General features: G+C 44.4%; 1 protein-coding gene across 2 annotated transcripts in view; it reads left to right on the forward strand.

Moving 5' to 3' along the window:
• The first annotated feature begins 3776 nt into the window (after positions 1 to 3776).
• LOC147424559 (calmodulin-6-like) overlaps positions 3777 to 20119 on the forward strand; it is a 36185-nt gene continuing 19842 nt past the window's right edge. The window contains exon 1 of one of the 2 annotated variants that reach the window (XM_086499554.1): positions 3777 to 4026. In XM_086499554.1, the coding sequence (XP_086355680.1) occupies positions 3833 to 4026 (194 nt within the window). In that variant the 5' untranslated portion in view covers positions 3777 to 3832. The remainder of the gene's footprint in view (positions 4027 to 20119) is intronic. The other variant, XM_086499555.1, reaches the window with a different exon arrangement.

The following is a 20119-nucleotide window of genomic DNA, read 5'->3' on the forward strand; positions in this document are numbered from 1 at the left end:
TAGCAAGAAGAATCAATGAGGTAGTAAGGCTGGGTTCAAAACGGTCGCGTCAACCACTTGGACCATGCAGGCACATCCGTTGTGGCGAAAAGATATTGGATGAGAAAAAGAGGTTAGTTTTTGCACCCGCTATGAGATAGGCGATACCATGCACCTAAACACTCCAAGAACCCAATACCTTTTATGAGAAGATCTGAACACGCTACCCCATGCAAAAGAGGACAACCAAGCTAGCCACGACGTCCAATCACGTTTCATATCTGCTCGTTTTAAATTATATTCTTTTCTATAGGAGATGTGAACTAGACGAGAGGAAGGAAGAGGAGCAGCGCTTGGGCTCGCCGGCAAGCTGAACGTGCCCTAGGTACCAAATTCCAATAGCTTGCGTCCAACAAGAGCTTGGCATGGGAGGATGGGCCCACTACGGCAGTCTTTGCCTTCAAGGAAGGACACGTGCCACGGTGCCATGGCCTGTGTAGCCGACTCGTCCATCTTCTCAAATTCCAATCTATCACCCCAAAGTTCAAACCTTACAATCAGAACTACGGTCTACCCAAGTGTAAGGTGGAAATGAAAGTACACCTTTTGTTCTTATCCTCTAAGGCCTGGTTTTAGCAGGCCAAAAACGATCCTTTTTGGAAGTCATAGAGAAAATTAAGATTTATATCATTTGGCTTGAGTAGTATGCCCGGTCAATTTTTTTAAAAACCCAATATAGATGGTATTTCTTAAATATACGCTCTCTCCCTCTCTCTCTCTCTCTCTCTTTCAGAATCCCCCCTCGCCACGCAATTTTGTATGCGTGCTTGGCATGCCGTCGATCTCTCCCTCTCTCCCTCATGTACCTGCCTTACCGACCTACGACGGCTCTCTCTCTCTCTCTCTCTCTCCCCCTGGAGCCGTCATGTGCCCTCGGGTTGCTCCTCACTCAACGTCCTGCCTTGAGGGGGAGTGGGGCGGTCAGTGCATGGCCTGCAGCGCTCTCTCTCTCTCTCTCCGCACCTACACATTCTCTCTCTGTCTCTATGCTGCAAACAGCATTCCGACTCTCGGAGATGAACGGCGGCAACAAGACGGGCTCTGAGAGGTATGAGGACATAGGGGCATGCAGTGATGAGGCGAGGAAGGTGGAGGGGGGGAGACGGAGAGGGGAAGTGGTTGCAGGAGGGGCAGCTTAGAGAGGACGAGGTGGGTGACGAGGAATATGAGGGAGGTGGAGAGGGGTGCAAGGCAGGTGGCTCGGGATGGAAGGAGATAGGGAACATGGTGGGGAAGCACTGCACATGGGTTTTTTTCGTTATTTAGCTCTCCCTCTCATGCTGCTGATGCAGAGCCTCAGCCAAGCATGGCTGCTAGTGCAAGTCGGAGAAGCAGAGCAACTGAGAAGGAGTGCGAGGGATGATGAGAAAGGCACCCAGACACGTGGTGGAGAATATCCGGGGAGAATCTGTTGGCTATTAGGTATTATTCTAGGGCCTTGTAGAATCCAGTAGAATGGATTCTACTAGGGTCGCCTGCAAAGAAAATCTATTAAGGAAGAATATTCGCTCGCATGGACCTCTAGGTCTCGTGCCCTCCTCTCTCACCCTTCTGCCTCGTGCCCCCTCCCATGCGCATGATTTTCTCCACTCCCTTGTGCACAAAGGTCTGCGCATCTGGTCATCTCCATCTCTTTGTCACAAGCTGTCTGCAATCAGATCCCCTCGGGGACATCGGCCACGACGAGTGTCTACACAGCATCGTCTGACTTAACATCAGAGAATTCATACACACACACACACACACACACGCCCTGCTCTCCCCTCTTGTCCATCATCTCCACCTCAGTGAGGTGTTGAGAGAGAGAGAGAGAGAGAGAGAGAGAGTTCTATTGTTTGCACGAGCGTGCGCATGAGAGAGAGAGAGAGAGAGATGCATGGGATCCACGTGCCTTGCCTCCCCTTCTCGATCCTCACATTCCCACCCTTCCCATTTCCATTTCAAATTAATGCCAACATTTTTTGAATTTCCTCCAGCTGGTACCTCCTACTACTTCTACTCCTGCTCTACTCTTCTATACTTCTTCTTTATGGGCTTAAGATTTTCTCGAGCGGTGAGCACTGCCAAGCGTCGTCAACTTGGGCTATTTCCAGCTTGAGCGAACGTGTGCGCAACTTGCAACGTGCAACCCCCCCTTTCTTCTGCAGGAAGTCTACACCCCCAACCCTCGTGCTCGAAAACCATGCAACAGATTCCTCTCTGTGAAAGAGATTTGGGAATATCAAAACTTGTGTGAGAGTGAGAGACGCTTTGAATGCGCAGTTCGAACGCCCTTAATTGCGTGTGTCTCTGCATTGCAGGTAAGTGGGTTCATGAGGGGAGCTGCTGTGTGTGTGATAAGCTGGAGTAGGCAACTGCTGGAGTGCAACTGGGCTACTATAGTCTCTCTCTCTCTCTCTCTCTCTCTCTCTCTCTCTCCTTAGCATCCGCAAATGCAAAGAGTAATACCAGCATGCTGTTATGAGCATAATGGAGATCGTGAGAGAGAGATTAAAGGCGAACGCAGATAAGAGAAGAGAAAGAGATGGACAGCATCACCGAACGTGTAGAGAGAGAGAGAGAGAGTTTCTTTAGAAAAATAGGTAAGTTGACTAGCTTTAAAGGTTTTTACAGTTAATGTAGGATTTCTCACCATCAAATTTAAAATTTAGAGTTAAATCTCAAAATTTGTTTATTGATTTCGAGCACAGTTCTTGCGAGTATTGTAGAGAGAGAGATATGTTTCACACGTCTCTCAAGGCGCTTGGAAAATCGACACAAAGAAGGCTTTACGATGGTGGTGAGATAGAGCACCCAGGAAGTGCATTCAGGAGCGTAGATACTGCAGCTCATAGGGAGGTATGGGCAATCGAGGGCATGGACGATCCCTTTTGCAAGACGGGATCGCACTTGCGTAACGAAGTAAGCTTCCGAGAGAGAGAGAGAGAGAGTGTGTGTGTTTTAGGGAGCTTGAGAAAAACTTGAGCAGAGGTGTGTGCCACGCGTCATTCAATTGCCCCCTTCGAACGTGAGCAAAGCTGTAATCAATGGGCACAGATGATTCCTTTGCAATTCTATTACCTAATGATAACACGAAGCCCTTTGTCTTGGGTTGTTTGCCACCAGTGATAGTTCCACAAGCTCCCGACATCTGCACCTCTCAACACTGCGCACGTCCACCTTCTCGTCAACGTCTCCAAACCAAAAACAGGGGGAGAAAGTTGTGGGCTTGCATTCGTCACTGGCAGAGAGAGAGAGAGAGAGAGAGAGAGAGAGAGAGAGAGAGAGATCGAGCCATCGAGCCGAGTGTTGCTACAACACCTGTGTTGTGTGTGTGTGTATGTGTGTGTGTGTGTGTGTGTGTGTGTGTGTGTGTGTGTGTGAGAGAGAGAGAGAGAGAGAGAGAGAGAGAGAGAGAGACCTAGATCAAGCCATCGGGCCGAGTGTTGCTACAACACCTATGTTGTGTGTGTGTGTGTGTGTGTGTGTGTGTGTGTGTGTGTGTGTGTGAGAGAGAGAGAGAGAGAGAGAGAGAGAGAGAGAAGCTCGCTCCCCATGCGATAGGGTGGTTGTGTGTGTGTGTGTGTGTGTGTGTGAGAAAGAGCACAAATCACCCAACCCGATTTGCCTTGATAGATTGTGTGTGTGTGTGTGTGCGTGTGTGAGGGACAAAGAGAGAGAGAGAGAGAGAGAGAGAGAGAGAGAGAGAGAGAGAGAGAGAAAGGCTCTGTCGTTGACCTCAAGCTCAGGTAGTACACTCTATTCAGCTTCGGCACAGGGTTGTAAGGAGCCCGTGAAGTGCAGGAAGCCGAAGATGGTGGAGCAGCTCTACAGTGACTATATTTTTGAGTTCAAAGAAGCATTCAGCCTCTTCGACAAAGATGGCGACGGTTGCATCCCCACAAAGGAGCTGGGTACATTTATGAGATTGTTGGGCCAAAACCCCACTGAAGTAGAGTTGCAGGATATGATTAGCAAGGTTGATGCAGATTGTAGATGGCGGAGACAGTCTCACTGGGTGGGAACCGGCTCTTGTGAGACGAACAGCGGATCAGTCAGTAATTATCGCGGCAGTTACCACAGTAACTCACAAGGCATATAAATAGGACCCATTACATTGTAATGGGGTTGGCATTAATCGGGTTGGCATTTGTCGGTTGTACTTCTGCTTAGCTTTTGATTCATAATCCTTAGTTCCCTAGCTACTCCTGAGCAACACTATCTCCATCTGTAATCTTTCATCTGTAATCCTAAACATAGCAGTCCAGTGTACTTCAACCATACATATTTGTACTCATTCTCTCTGAATCTGAATCTGAATCTGAACTTCATTCTCAGTACTTCAATCTGTTTCTCATTTCAATAGATGTACTCCAGTTCAGTTTCTATTTCCTTTTCCAGTTCTACTGTTTGAACTTACACATCACCAGTAGCTGTAAACTTCAAACACTGGAATCAGCTATCTAAAGAGATCAGCTCCAATTCCATTTTGGCGATCATGGTGGCTAGAGCTGTTGCTCGTTGACTAGAAAACTCATCTCCCAGTTTGAAGGTTTTCAGTTGCAATAATGGCACCAAAACCCAGGCGTGGCCGGAAACCATCCTACCGCGTTGACCTTGGCCCTGAGGAGTCAGAAAGAGACTATGACCCCAAGCATGAGCTGGTGACTGACACTGAGTCTCAGGAGGAGCACAGTCATGATGATGAGGTGCAGGACTCACGACATTCTAGTCAGTCCAGACGCAGAAGGGCAGAAAGGGAAGCACACAAGGCTAAAAGTCCTCGGTCCAGGCAGGGGGAGGAGGGAGCCAAAGGCAGTAAAGGAAGTCGCCATACTTCCAGTAGACAAGCCAGGGAGGACACAAAAACTGAGACGGAGGCAGATATTAATTGGGATGCAGATACAGACAATTGTAAGAAAGCTCCAAAGAGTCGTCCAGATTCCAAGATGAGAAGAGGACGGACAATTGTAAGAAATCTTTCTTACAGACAATTGTAAGAAAGCTCCAAAGAGGCGTCCAGAGTGTAAGATGAGAAGAGGACGGACCAATGGTGATCGGCATGATTACACATCCTCGTTGAAAATCTATTTTCTCGTGTTCAAAGGGGGCAAGAAGGATGATCCGGATGTTCACATCCAAGCCTTTGAGCAGTATGCCAAGCTGAAAAATATTGATGAGGACGACGGGGGTGAATACTTTCTGCAAACGCTGAAGGAGGCAACGAGGAAGTGGTACTACCATTACCCGGCTTGCCAGCTTAGATCCTATAATAAACTACTTAAAGCCTTCAGACTAGAATATTCCGACAACAGAGGTGATGAGAATATTCTTTGTGAACTCGATAAGATTAAGCAGAGGAAATTGTCAGTTCGAAGCTATGTTGAGAAAATCAAGGAGCTGACAAGGCAGCTCTAGGAACCACCATCGGAAAAGCAATTGCGAGCATGGTTCTTGAATGGCTTTTGCAACAAGAAGCTTAGGGAGCAAGAGGTGCCAACACTGACGAAGAAATTCAACAATTTGGTGTAGCGAGCCCTGAAGTTGGAACAACAAGCTAAGAAGGAAAAGGGTCATAAGAAGAGGAGGTCCAATAGTAGCAGTCCTTCTACTGATGACTCTGATTCAAGCGGAGCTTCCAATAGTCCTGAGAGTAGCTCCGATGGGATAAGCCTAAAAAGGGGTCTTAGGCTAGGAAGATTGAAGAGATGGCTCGGCAAATTGCTGATTAGCCAAACTAGACAACCGGTGAGAAGAATGGAGACTTGGTGTTCAAAATGTAAATCTAAGGACCATGTTTTCAATGAGTGCCCACAGTGTACTGATTGTAAAGCCTATGGCCATCTATGGAATAACTGTGGCATTAGGATTCATCATTTCAAAAAGGGCAAAGACTTGTCAGTGGTGGCATTTACCAATGCCGAACCAGTAAGAGTGGAAACTGCCAACGCTTCTCAAGAGGAGAAACCAGGTACCATTGGTACTGGTACAGGGCGCGGCAGATACCAAGAAGGTACTGGCCGGGGCCGGGGGCATGGTAATTTCCAAAGCCGAAGTCTGAATTTCTATACTTGTGGAAAGTATGGGCATTTCGCGGCTCAATGTCCAGAAACACCTGTGACTGCGGCTACTGAGGCGAAGGTTTCAGAGCCAGTTCCAGTAAAAGCAATTACATGAAGCAAAGGGGTAGTGCTTGAGCAAATCCCAGAGATTCCAAAAAAACCATTCACTATTGAAAGCAGAAAATGGGCTCAGCAGAGAGGTATGGAAGGCCAAGGGTAAAGAAAAGGTGGTTGATGAATGGCAGGAGCAGAGAGAACTAGCGGCGAAAATCACAGAGGATTTAGCCAAGAAGCTGCCAGAGAAACCAGAGAGTTCTAAAGCACGGGTCATTCAAAAACTACCAACCCAATCTATTGAGATAGATCAATCAAAGCCCGACATGCCTGAGACCATGTTGGCTGTAGTACAAGGGTTGATTGAAGAGTTGGGAGCTAATAGAGGAGCTGAAAGCACTAAAATGAAGGAATGGCATTGTGAAGATATTACCAGTTCTTCAAGCTTCGACAACAACTCTGACCATGAGAAAGAGGAAATTCATGTCAAAATCTGTGATAGAATCCAGAAACTCACTGTGGAGTTGGAAGACATTAGAAGAACTTTACCTGAAGTAGCGAAATTCATCAGACCGCAAAGGAAGGCTGAGGCGGAGGCCAGGACAATTGACTTGATGGCTGTCAGAGATGATGAAGTGCCGCTAATCCAAGTAGATTACAAAGTTCAAAACAATGGGAACCACTTTCGAGTGTCATTCTCGGTGGAGGAGCAGGAGTAAACATCATGGGAGTACATCTTCAGCAGAGGATGGACATCATACACCTGAAGCCATCATATTTCAAAGTGAGGATGGCAGATCATCAAGTAGTGCAAGCTACTGGTATGATCGAGAATATGCAAATATGAGTGGGCAAGGAGAAGTTCAAGGCCAGTTTTCTAGTTCTCGATGTGCAAGGAGCATATGGAATGCTACTAGAATGCCCATGGTTGCAAACGGCACAGGTTGTTCACGACTATGCTAATCAAACTCTGACTATACAAGGGGCCAGTGGCATGATCCAGATTTAGACAAACAACACTAGAAGATGGAGAAAGGAGCTGAGACCTAAAGAACTATGTCGGAAGTATAAGATCAAGAAGATTGAAAGGATGTTAACAGCTTTCAATATCTTTCCCTTAGCAGAAATTGATCTCAATGCAGTTCTATTGAACAAGGAGCAGACTCACAAACAGAAGAAGCAATTTATAGACCAGTTTACTAAACTCAATTCAGGAGAACATTCAATTCACTTAACTGGAAGGCCGGAAGAATCAATTAAATCTTGCACGCCAGATGAGCCAGCACATTCTAGGGAGAACACGGTAAATCAGAATAGTGATTCAGAACTCAAAGGGCCGACTTGGGATAACGTCGAAGAGTCAACCAAGAGAAAAGGTAGCGGGCCTAACTGGTTACTCCCAGATGACCAAAAGATCGAGGAATGGAATCTAGGCTCTGAAGAAAACTCTACAATGATCAGAGTTAACAAACATATCAACCCTACAATGAAGGAGAAAGCACGCAGAATGTTCCAGCATTACAAAGATGTCTTTGCCTGGGAACACACTGATCTGAAACGGGTGGATCGAGAAATCTGCCAGCAAAGGATACCACTGAAGCTAGATGCCAGGCCAATGAGACTGCAGCGGTACCGAATGAATCCCAATTATGCTAAGAAGGTCAAAGAAGAGATTGAAAACCTTCTCAAAGCTGGGTTCATCACTAAAGTGGCTAGTAGAGATTGGTTGTTTCCTATTGTAGTTGTTCCCAAGAAGAATGGGAAGTTGAGAGTATGTGTAGATTATAAGAAACTCAACGCTCAAACCATCAAGGATCCATTCCCATTGCCCTTCACAGATATGTTGCTTGATGAGATTGCTGGGTATGAGATGTACAGTTTTATGGATGGATATAGTGGCTACAACCAATTACAAATTGCTCCTGAGGATCGGGGGAAGACCACTTTCATTACATAGTGGGGAGCATTTATGTATCTGATAATGCCATTTAGCCTATGCAATGCACCAACCACTTTTCAGCGGTGTATGATGGAGATAGTCAATGAGTTTCTTCATCGGTTCCTCGCCATATTCATGGACGACTTCACTGTATATTCAGCTGAGGAACATCATTTACTATTTCTGGAAATGGTTTTTAAGTGCTGTCAGGAGAAGCGGGATTGTCTGAATCCATTCAAATCTGTTTTCCTAGTCTGGAAAAGACAGCTACTAGGACATGTGGTATATTGCAATGGAATAGAAATGGCCAACGACAAGATCCAGTGCGTTCAGCAGGCCAAGGCGCCCAGGAATGCATCTGAGTTAAGTTCTTTCTTGGGATCATTAGGAAAAATATGAACCCTCTAGGGACCCTTTGGGATTAAGGTTAATTAGAGGCCAGCCAATGAGAAGAGGGTGGTGGACACACTCTATGCCCTCAAAAATGTAGGGGGACAAAGTAGCTTTACACTTCTTAAATGGGCTCTTACCTAGTGAGAAGGTGGGAGGGGGGGGGGGGGGGGGGGGGGGGGCGATATGGAACCTCCAACTTCCCTCCTTTTTGATCCGTGTTTGAAAAAATCCCAAAAATTTGAAAATTTTCAAAAATTTCAAAACTCAAATTTTATCTTCTTAAAACCCCCTAAAGCTATTTTATGGTCAAAAAGAATTTTTTGACCTCAAAAAGTCAAAACGTGCACCCAAAAACCCTAAAATTCAAAATTTTTAAAAAACTTTTAAAAAATCTTTTTTTACTATCTAGAGCTTCCCCAAAAGCAGTCCTTAGGCAAAAAGTTATTTTCTCTCTCTAGAACCCCTTTTCCAACCCCTCCTTGGTTGCAACCATCACACTTATCCTCTACTTCAACACACTCTCTCTCTACACCATCTCCATTGCTGCAGCAAGAAATCTTCTCTCTCCTCCCTTACCACCTTCCATTGCCACACCAAGCAAGGGTTATCCACCTTCTCCTCCCATTTCTAGAAGGGTTAACCACCTTCTCATATCACTTTATCCCACCTACATTGTAGCAACAAGCAAAGTCCTGCTCCTCCTCCTAATTTTCTTTGCTCAACCATGGCCAACTCTACTTCGTAAAGGTGGCCAAAGAATGAGGTCACAGCACTTGCATGCCACAACACTAGAGGTATAGATGATGAGTGGGTGCCACAAGAGTTCACCAAAGGTTCTTGGGTATACATGCAACCATCTGCTATTGGCCCTCATCGTGTGCGGAATCATGCAAACTTGGATCTTCATTGAAAAGGAAAGATCCTTGGCTTCAAGAACCGCAAAGACAAGGGGACCGTAGCCATTGTGCAACATGTTTTCTCAATGTCAACCATGCAATTGCAACAACCACCTCGATTTCCAACACATTGTAAGGACATGTTTTGAGAATACAAAGCTAGGTGTGAAATCACAGTGTAATGTTATTATGGATTCATACTTAAGAATTGTCATGCATTTATAGTCATATTTCCATCCACGTTGGTGGAGGAGCAGCCACTACATAGTCTCTTCGGCACATTCAATGCTATACATGCCGATATTGTAGCAATAATGTTCCCACATCTTTGCCCAACCAAACTGGTTCAAAGAAGGATTTTCTTCTATTCTCACTCCTATATTGTCCCTACTTCTACACAAGCGTTTGAAACGCTTGAACCCATCAAAGTAACTTCCTTATTAAGTATGGAGTGGCCGGTGCCAGATTTGTGGTCGGTAGCATCTTTCAAGCAAAAGATGATAATAGATGTCCAAAACTCTTTGAAATACTCTAAAGCTTCTAGGTCTGTGGGCTTGAGTTGGTGTTTTCCTATTCATTGTTTTGTGCACATTTTTAAAGAGTTTGGATTAGTGGAGACTACCACAATGCTTGTATATAAAGATGTGCATTATGAGGAATTAGGAAGGCTTTTAGAATAGGACTGGGCTTTTGTGGAGGGCATGCACAACAGGGACCGGTGTCGTTGTAAGGTTGGAGCTTCAGGTATTGGAATGTGCTACTTGAAATCCCGCCCCTCCTTGTACATACGATTTCACTATGATCGTTGGATGTGCAAGCTTGGACTGTGGACTCCCTTACAGAGTGTAGACGGCGCTATTGCAAGCTTTGACATTGCAGTGAAGATGCGCAACGATTCTTTGGAGACAGTCCAAGTGAACAATCATTGGACTCTCAGTAATGTGCGAGAACATTTGGTTATTATGGGTTTTGAGGCCCTTCAACAAGCACGATTTCATTTACAAGGTCACAAGCTGAGAATCCTTCCACCACATTTTCAATACATCATGGTTTGTCGATCATTGGATGCTTATTGTAATGAATGTCCGCAGATTGGGAAGAGAATGGAAGACAAATTGAAGATCAAGGAGAACTGGGGGATGGATGGAACTATGCTATCGATCTTTTAACTTTGTAACTCTTGCAATTTTCAAAACGATCCCCGATGTAAATCAACATGATTTGCTTCGGCAAATCATGTCTTTGAATATGATTTTTCGCATTGAGATGAGAAATCATTTTTTGGTGAAACTGCCTTTTCTTTTTAAGTCTTTAAAAAAGGGTCCATTATAAAAGGGGGGCCGTCCAACTCATTCACTATTTTCCTTTTGCAACTTTTGAGCTTCTCCACTCTCTATCTACACCCCAAGCTAGACATGGATGCTTTCATAGCCTCTGCATCTGCACCCCTATCCACCCCTTTGTCACGCTTCATCCTCTTCCTCGAGGACACCAAATACAAAGGGAAGATGGACCTCCACACCTTTTTTACTCGTCTCCCTGACCTTGACGCCACAATTGCCCTTCACATGGATGCATTTGCCAAGATTTTTGCGTTCATGGAGGAGCACATCATAAAATATTTTGTATCTATCTCCCCACATGCAGGGATCTGGGTGACTTGTGATCTTTTGTGCTATATACACAAAGGTGATCGCCCATTTTCCAAGCGGTTGCAATGATTCCAAGAAATTGCCACCGATGCAGGCCATTACTTGGACGAGCAAGCCCCAAGGGTGTCAGCGCTCAAGAAGCGCAAGTTGGGGGCGGAGTACTTTTCTCGGCTCGCAACATTTATCTTCTTGGTGAGCGAGGAACCTGATTTGGAGGAGCTTTGCTTACCACACCTTCAGGTTGGGTCCTTTATCAAGGACACCAAGGAGCAGCAGGTTATCCCCATGAACCTTGCAGCGGAAGGAAAGACACTCTGGCTCGAGTACCCCAGGGGTCTCGAGGAAGTGGTTGAGAAATCCATAGTTGTGGCTGGCCCTAGTGACACTCCAGTGCCACTACCACTGACAGATGTGGCTATCCCAGAGGTAGAAATCAGCCGCTTCTCCTCACTGGTAGTGGATGGGGAGGAGTATGTGTTTATGCATGATTTGGAGAAAGCATTTGGCATGCGCATGGATGAATGCTTGAGCGTGCTATGCAACAACACCAAATGTCCCTTAGACAATATGCCAGATGCCCTAGAAAGCAAGCTCTTGCCAATTGGGGACTCTGTTGTGCTGACACTATTGCAATTGTATGTGCGGAGGTCTTGGCAGCAGAGCAATTGCATGTGGCTGAGGAAGAATTCCAAGCCACGCAAGCCAAGGTTGAGGCTACTAGGATGCCTATGCCATTATGCAACCTCCCATTTGATGATCCAAAGCTCGTATCTGCGGTGTATGGGAGAATTGACTTGGATGCAAAGGGAAACAGGGAGGAGGACGACAAGGAGTAGGAGGTAAAATGTATCCTAATTTTCATGTTACTATTTTATCCTTCATTGTCTCTTTTCTCAACCTTCATCGGTTTATGACAGGACGTCGTGGATCTTGATGATTTTGCTGCAAGGACGGGTAGCAAGCGGACGGGCTTTGGACCTCAAGCTTCCCTTGCGCATTACCTAGGACAACCCCCCCCGGCGATGTGGCCATTATCATAATGAATTTACTCCCCAAGCCCATTTTATGACTTGGTCGTTGAAATCTTTGAGCAAGTTTTTGTGTTTGAGCACCATTGCTCAAACTGCGCATCAAGTGTTCCTAGTGCGTAGATCCCTTGTATGCACAGCGTTTGGCACTGGCTTTCGTGGTAAAGTGATTGCCCAGATAGGGATACATGCTTCCATTGGCTCAACTGACCCAAAGGCCATAGCGTAGTCCCTCTTGACTGGGGAGTTGCCTTTCGCGCAAAATAGGTGCCAAGAAATGGTCAAGAAAATTATGAACTCCTCAGATACATGATGTAAAATCACCGTTTTGGAAGTAATAAAAAATATTTGGAATTGTCTCTCTATCTTGAAAATTCTTCTAAATGTGATTTGTCAATCTTGAAAATTGTTGTAATTGGTGGTATGTTTCAATAAGCTGTCTTTTTTGCTTGAAGTAACAACACAATGGAAGTTGGATGCACATGATACTAGATCTATTATCTTTGTAATGATATGACTTTTCAATTTCATGTTCTGTATGTAATTTCAGTTAATTAGGTATTTTAAGTATCCTTAGGGGTAGAGATGCCTACCTGGAGCAAAAAAAAAGCTGGCCACAAGGGCGCGCAAATGGCCCATCCACCAGTTTTGGATGGGCCATTTGCGCGCCCTTGTGGCCAGCCTTTTTTTTGCTCGTGGTAGGCATCTCTACCCCCTAGGATACTTAAAAAACACAAATTTATTGAAATCAATTGGTTTTGCATCATTAATTTAGATGGAGCCTTGTGGACACCCTTTTATGGCAATTTCAGCATATGTTCACACTCAAGGACACTAGAAAAGGTGAAATCAATTCTAAATTTAAGTTTCCAGCACACTATCACCTGCTTTAGCTCTACCAAGTACACCCCTACACCAAAAAGCCCAATTACATTGGACATTTCAAAAATCCAAATTAATGTTGCATAGACACTTGGTTTTACATTATGTTAACTTTTTTGATATCCTATGGGGAGTTTAAACCTTGAAATGACCAAAAAAGGGTGGCCACAAGGCTCCATCTAAAATAATGATGCACGCAAATGGCCCATCCAAAACTGATGGATGGGCCATTTGCACGCCCTTGTGACCAGCCTTTTTTTTGCTCCTGGTAAGCATCTCTACCTCCTAGGATACTTAAAATACCTAAATATACTGAAATTACATACAGAACTTGAAATTGAAAAGTCATCTCGTTACAAAGATAATAGACACAGTAGACACAACTGTTGATCATATTGTCATTGGAAAGTCAAAACATTACAAAGATAAGGTTGTGCAATACACAAAGAGGGGTAACTTCAGCTAATGCTTGAAGTATCGTCGCAATCGACGTGCAAGCTGCATATCTTTTGGTTGTATTGTCACTCGCTTTGCATCAATGGCGCATAGGTTGGTATCTTCCAACACCCAAATGATGTGGGTCACTGCATCTTCTTGAATAGCCTCTAGCGCTATTGCTTGCATTCTATACTGATTTCCATAGCTTTGAATCACCTCCTTCACTGTGTGAGCAAAGAGGGCGCATCGAATCAAAAGCTCTGTAGTCTTCTGGTAGTGGTGGATATCTGCAAATGCCCTTGCTATTTTTCGGCGCCGCTGCGCTTGTTTTGGGGGCACTTTCACATTTGCTGGTGGGCGGCATTTAGGCTTCTTGAAAAACTTAGACTTGCGCCTTTTTACATGCTTAGGGGCTGGTTCTGCAGCCTCTTCTGATTCATCCTCTTCCCTTGGCTGCTGATCTTGTCATGTGGGGAGAGATCCCTGGCCTCGAGGCAGGGTCTTCCACCCAGTGGCCACCCAGTGTGTGCGCGGTATTTCATCTCGCAGCCATGGTGACTCACTCTTTGATTTAGTGTCTGTATGGACCACCCGAGTCTTGGATGGTCCTGCTTGTGATTGGTGGCGCAATGGCTGCTCCCTATCGGACTCTGTTGTTTGCTGGCCTTGTTCTTCTCTCCAGCGTTGGGCATGTTTCTTCATTCTTTTTCTAGGTGTTATATCTTGAGGAGGTGGAGATTCAACAGCCCTCGATGACTCTGGTGCCCTACCACCATGCCCACTGCCAGAAGAGTTCCTGGAACGGCCAGGTGTTCGTGGCCGTTTTCTTGTGCCTTTAAGCCATGCCGGCTTCTCACATCCTTGGAGGGTGTTTTTGTTGGGAGGTGGATGCTCTTTCGCGGTTTGTTTGGTGCGCGCCATTTCGTTGGTAAGAGCTCACCTGTTCTTAAGAAATGAGTGGTTTATGAGAGCATGCAATATTTATAAGGCCCATTTAAAAAGGGCCATGTTCACACTAATTTTGAAAAAAAAATATTTTTTATATAAACATGTCACTAAGAGTTGAACCCTGCGTTCACGTTTAGTGACTCGCGTAGTATCCACTTTGATCCTTGTCGCACTCTGCATCGCCGCCATGCAGCGTGCTTGGTGGGACCTTGCGACATTTGCCACTTATTGCTATGCTCTTGACGACTCCATTTTCGCACTTCAATAGCAATCTTGGATTGTCGCTCACGCTCCACTGTGAGCTTACGAGCAAATGTTGTGCGAAAAAACCAGTTAAACATCTCCTCCAAATAATTGGATTGCACCATTCCACCACCATGTCGAGTAGTTTTGAAGTACACTCCCCTTGGTCGATAATGGGACTTCTCCATGCCTTGAGTGCTAAAAATTTCAAGCGATCCATACTTGTGCATAAAAAATGCACCATGCGCAAACAAGATATGTTGTTCACATGAGTAAACGATCCATATTATTTAATAAAAACAATACCTTGTAATAAATACACCACGTAAAATGGCTTACCATGTAATGTGTGAGGTTATTTTCACCCCAAGAAAGGGTGAAGACCTTGGTAAAATCCACCAAGGCTTCTTGAAATGATTGGCGTTGTTCTTCTGTTGTGCTGTTAAGGCCCATAAGCTTGACCATTTTATCAAAATGTGCCGAAACTTGCTTGCGCTTGTTTGCAAGCTCGCCATTTGAATCATTGTCAGTAGTAGCTTTGCATAACTCCTTCCAAAGATCCCAAAGGTTACCTGCCTGCTGGTTGGAGCTGTTTTGAGCATCATATGGACTTGGCTTTCCCTTGCAAACTTTCTTCAAAAAGTGTCTAGCTTTTTGTCCACTCATTGACACTTGTTGAGCAATTTCATGGGCCTCCCCTGTGTTCTTTGCATCAACGATAGTCACATTTCCACCGTGACAGCCAATGGAATTTAAGAGTACCTCCACTCTTTAGATCGCTTCCTGGGACTTTTCCAACGGTTTCATTGTGAAAGCATAGTCAATGTGGAGCTTCAATAGCCTATCAAAAATACGCATGAATGCGTGTAATGTACAAACATGTACGTTCGATAGAGGAAATGGAAAGATTATTTCCAAGCGTGGTCCTTTTGATCACGATCTGGGGCATTCAGCATGGGACATCTCAGAATAGACGCTTCCCATTCTCTACCTTGATCTCCGACATCACGACAATCTAACCCTTGTTCTCCATGCCCTTGGCATGGAAGCATGGAACCGATCTTTGTAGTGCTCTTATGTGATTTTTGTCCATTAGGTTTGTACCCTTGAGTGCAAAATGGACAAGGCATGAGAGAAGAAGCCCCTTGTTTGCAGCCAAGCAAACACTTTATGGTCTTCAAATCCTCGCTCCATAACTACCAAAACCCTCAATCTCCAAATTCTGACCTGCAATTTGGGAGTGTATTACTTCTGTGATCCATGGAGTTCTCTCAAAAATCCATGAAAGTACTCCATTGGTCTCTTTGGGCACCTCAATAGCACCCAACCACCAAATGTCTTTCTCTGATTGCACACTAAAAGATGGGGTGGGAGATGGCTCGACTGAATCCCTTCGCTTGGTTTGCAGAAGGGCCCCATTCATTAGAGTAACACTTAGCCTCTATAACCTTCGGCTTGTCACTATTTGACACTCATCGAGTTTCAGCACAAAAGCAACTTTTGTGCCAAGCACTACAAAATAAATAGTGCCAAGACCTTAAACTTCAGAGTCTATTGATAAGAACAACATCAAAGAAAAAAGTAAAGTGTGTCACCTTCTTCAGGTAACTTGTAAAATCTAAGCATGGCTTCTTGAAGCCTTCTAAGATCCACGAAAATATTGTTCCACATTGTGTAAGGAAAGCCCTTCTCCGAAGGTCTTATGGATTGTTTCTTACCTTTTCCCCTTGTCTTTGTTGTGCATGAAGCATAAAGGGAAGTTGGCATTGTGTCCTCATTGTGTAGGTATGTCCTAATGCGGGAGAACACATCTTCGTTTGTGGCCTTCTTTGCGAGCTTGACCTTGTGAGGAACGGGAAATAGGTTTTCCACAATGCCATGTTCTTTGAGGGTATCCTTTAGGAGTTGGAAAATAGCCTGATAGGCTTTGGTGCTGATTCCAGCCTCATCACAAGTTTGTTGCACGTCATCATCACTAACCACATTTCTCAATTTAGGCATAAGGTCCTTGATGACTGCATCCTTAATGTGCTTACCTCCAGGTGATTGTAAAATTGAAATCACATCCTGGGTATTGAGACAAGTAGTGAGAAGGTTGACTCGATCATCTTGGCTTGTTCCACCATATACCTCCTGGATGAAGTTTCTAGCAATAAATAAACATAAATGTTAGAAAATAGTGTGAAGTAAGAATGCATCATGCAAGTAAAGACCAAATCACCTTGTGGCTGTTACTCGTCGTTTGCGTGCTCCTCCCAAATGTGCAAGAGTTTCAATGGATGAATACATGCGTTTGCGTTCCCTTGCACCAAGGGGTGTTTCTTTCAAGTATGTGATGGTTTGGTAAGCTTCTGGATGTGGGACTCCTTTTCTTGCATTTGTTGTTCAAGAGTTTTAACCACCCTCTCCGAAGAGACAACACTCTCTTATAATGCCGTCGTCTTGAGGTGAAGAGCTTGAAATTCGCGCATCCACATATGCAAAGAAGCACCTGCACCCATACACAACCGCTTGCAATAGCCTAACAAGCCTGCTTCTCCCCTCCCAAGAAATTCAAGAAATGTGGAAAGGCTATTAAACAGTGGATGGAAGCGTCTTATAGGATCGTAAGGGTATAAATGGCCATCCACCCAAATGTCAACATTGGTCTCACAAGCGGTGTGACGTTCTTGTGATGACCTTTGATCACCCTCACTAACGGTCTTCGGTGCAAATGCCGTGGGTAAGAGAATATGTATGATTTTGGTGTGCAGAGTACGTGGTGGTGGAAGCAAACCATTTGTGATGTCCGTGAGCACCATGGAAGCTGTTGCGTGAGGAAGAAAATGATTAAAAGATAGAGGGGGAAGGGTAGGGAGGTTGAGGAAGATGGGAGAAGAGAAGGAAGGAGAGAGGGGGGGGGGGGGGGGGGAGGAGAGATTGGGGAGGAGGAGGAAGGTAGGGGCAAGGGGGGAGAGGAGAGGGAGAGAGGAGGGAGGAGGAGGAGAGAACAAAATGTTTTTTACTTTTTGGAGAAAAAGATTTTTGAAAAAATGGACTTTCTAAGCTTGTGGGTTAAAAAATGGGTCAAAAAATGAAATTTGGATATGTATATATGTTGGGAGGGAGTTTTAAGTAAAAAACAAGTAAATATGAATTTTAAAAAAAAATCAAATTTTGACTCTTAGTGACCCACGTTTTTGCTGATGTGGTCACACCCCTATGCTTCCTTCACTTTAAAAAAAGCTAGAGAGAGAAAGTAACCCCTTAGGTCCACATCCTACATTTGTCTAGAAAAAAGGGCTAGAAAAGCCTACTCAAAACTACCTTCTTTAATGCCCTTGCCTCTTAAACCCCACACAACATTAGCCTTAATCCCTAAAAATTAGGATTCCTTACAAGGCCCATGCAAGGTTCATATTTCTCCTAATGTATATTAACTTTTTACAAAAGATTTATGCATAAATTTGCCTCCCAAGCTTTACCATTGTATGAGCTTACAAAGAAAACCAGCAAGTTCAATTGGACTGCTGATTGTGAGGAAAGTTTTCATAACTTAAAGAGTGCCATCATCAATAAACCAGTTCTTCGCCAACCGAATTGGGATATCATCTTCCATGTACATGTGGATGCTTTGGGCTGGCGATGGGGGCGGTACTAGCCCAACCAGATGGAAGGACTGACTATCTTGTCTACTTTGCCAGTCGCAGATTCAACCAGGCTGAACAAGGTTATATAACCACTAAACGAGAGGCTCTAGGGATGGTTTTCAGTGCTACAAAATTCAGGCATTATTTGCTAGGCAAATTTTTTCATTTCTATATGGATCATCAGACCCTATTATTCTTGATTAATAAAGTCATTATTCAAGGCATGATAATACGGTGGATGATGTTCCTTATGGAATTTGAATTCCGAACTTTCCATAAACCTGGCAAGAACCATTGTGGTGTTGATTTTCTCTCTAGGAGTACGGAGGGCTGTTCTGAAGCGTCTTAAAAAGATGACCCAGTGGATGCTGAATTATTTCAGCTGGAAGCGGCAGAATCAGTTGATCCTGAATTATATGAAGTATATCAAATTTTTTCTCAGGGTGGTATCCCAGATGACTTGAAGCAAAACCAAAAGAAGACTCTGGTTATCAAAAAATTAAAGTTTACCATCATTGGGGGCTCACTCTATAGATTAGGTGTCGATGGGATTCTTCGCCGATGTGTGCCTATGGAGGGAAGAATGCAAGTTATCTCAAAGATGCATAATGGAGAATCTGGTGGACACTTTTCTACTGATGTTACTTACAAGAAGATTCTGCAGGCTGGTTTATGGTGGCAAACCTTGATATCCAATGTCAGAAGTTTTTGCAAAACCTCTGACATATACCAAAGAATGGGTAGACCCACAACAGCAGACATGACTCCTTTAACACCATTACATCCACTGGGTGTTTTTATGAAATGGGGTTTGGATTTTATGGGGACCTTTCAAGAAGGTTACTCCTAGGAAGGACATGTATATCTTGATGGCTACCTATTAAGTAACCAAGTGGGTAGAAGCTAAGGCTCTTCCTGACAACACAGCCAAATCCACTGCAAGATTTTTATTTGAGAATATTGTCTGTCGCTATGCTGTCCTGTGGAGATTGTGTCGGACCAAGGGACACACTTCATCAATGACACTATGGAGATCCTTATGGATATGCTTTCAGTCAAACATCGGAAATCCACACCTTATTATCCTAGATGCAATGGACAGGCCGAAAACAACAACAAGACCATTAAGAATATCCTCACCAAGATTGTGCAGAAAAAGCTAGAACAGTAGGACTTGAAGCTTCAGACGGCTCTATGGACATATAGAACAGCTTATAAGGTCACTACGGGGTTAACACCATTCAGAATGGTGTATGGCACTAAAGCTGTTGTCCCTATGGAGTTTGTTATACCCAGTCTCAGAATGGCTGTAGAGTATGGTTTATATTTTAATCACAATCTGAAGAACAGACTGGAAGAGCTAACCCAGGTAGATGAGCTGAGACAGAGGGCTATGCTGGAGCAAGAAATTGTTCAGCACAAAGAAGGAAACACTGGCATGACATACGAATTAAGGTTTGAGAGTTTCAGAAAGGCGATCTGGTTCTATTATATCAGTCCAAATTAGGCCTAAGAAACCAAACTTAAAGATATCCTGAGCAAGACCATTTGAAGTTGATTGGGTGTTCTCAAATGGCACGGTACGGCTGAAATATCTGTCTGCATTATTGTTGCCAGGGGTATATAATGGAGCTAAAATTAAGCTCTACTATTCAGAAGCAAGACCATTTGAAGTTGATTGGGTGTTCTCAAATGGCACGGTACGGCTGAAATATCTGTCTGCATTATTGTTGCTAGGGGTATATAATGCAGCTAAAATCAAGCTCTACTATTCAGAAGCCAGGGAGCCTTGCCAGGAACAGGGTATTGAGGATCTGGGCGCTGAAGACCAAGAAATTCCAGAATAAGCTATCTTGGGACTTTTTCATGTGCAGCGAATTCCAGAACCAGTTCTAGAGCCAGTTTCAGACCAATACCAGCACGACCAAGCCAGGCTT

This window comes from Adiantum capillus-veneris, chromosome 25 (assembly GCF_014529385.1).
Source record: "Adiantum capillus-veneris isolate H3 chromosome 25, ASM1452938v2, whole genome shotgun sequence".
Taxonomy (NCBI): domain Eukaryota; kingdom Viridiplantae; phylum Streptophyta; class Polypodiopsida; order Polypodiales; family Pteridaceae; genus Adiantum; species Adiantum capillus-veneris.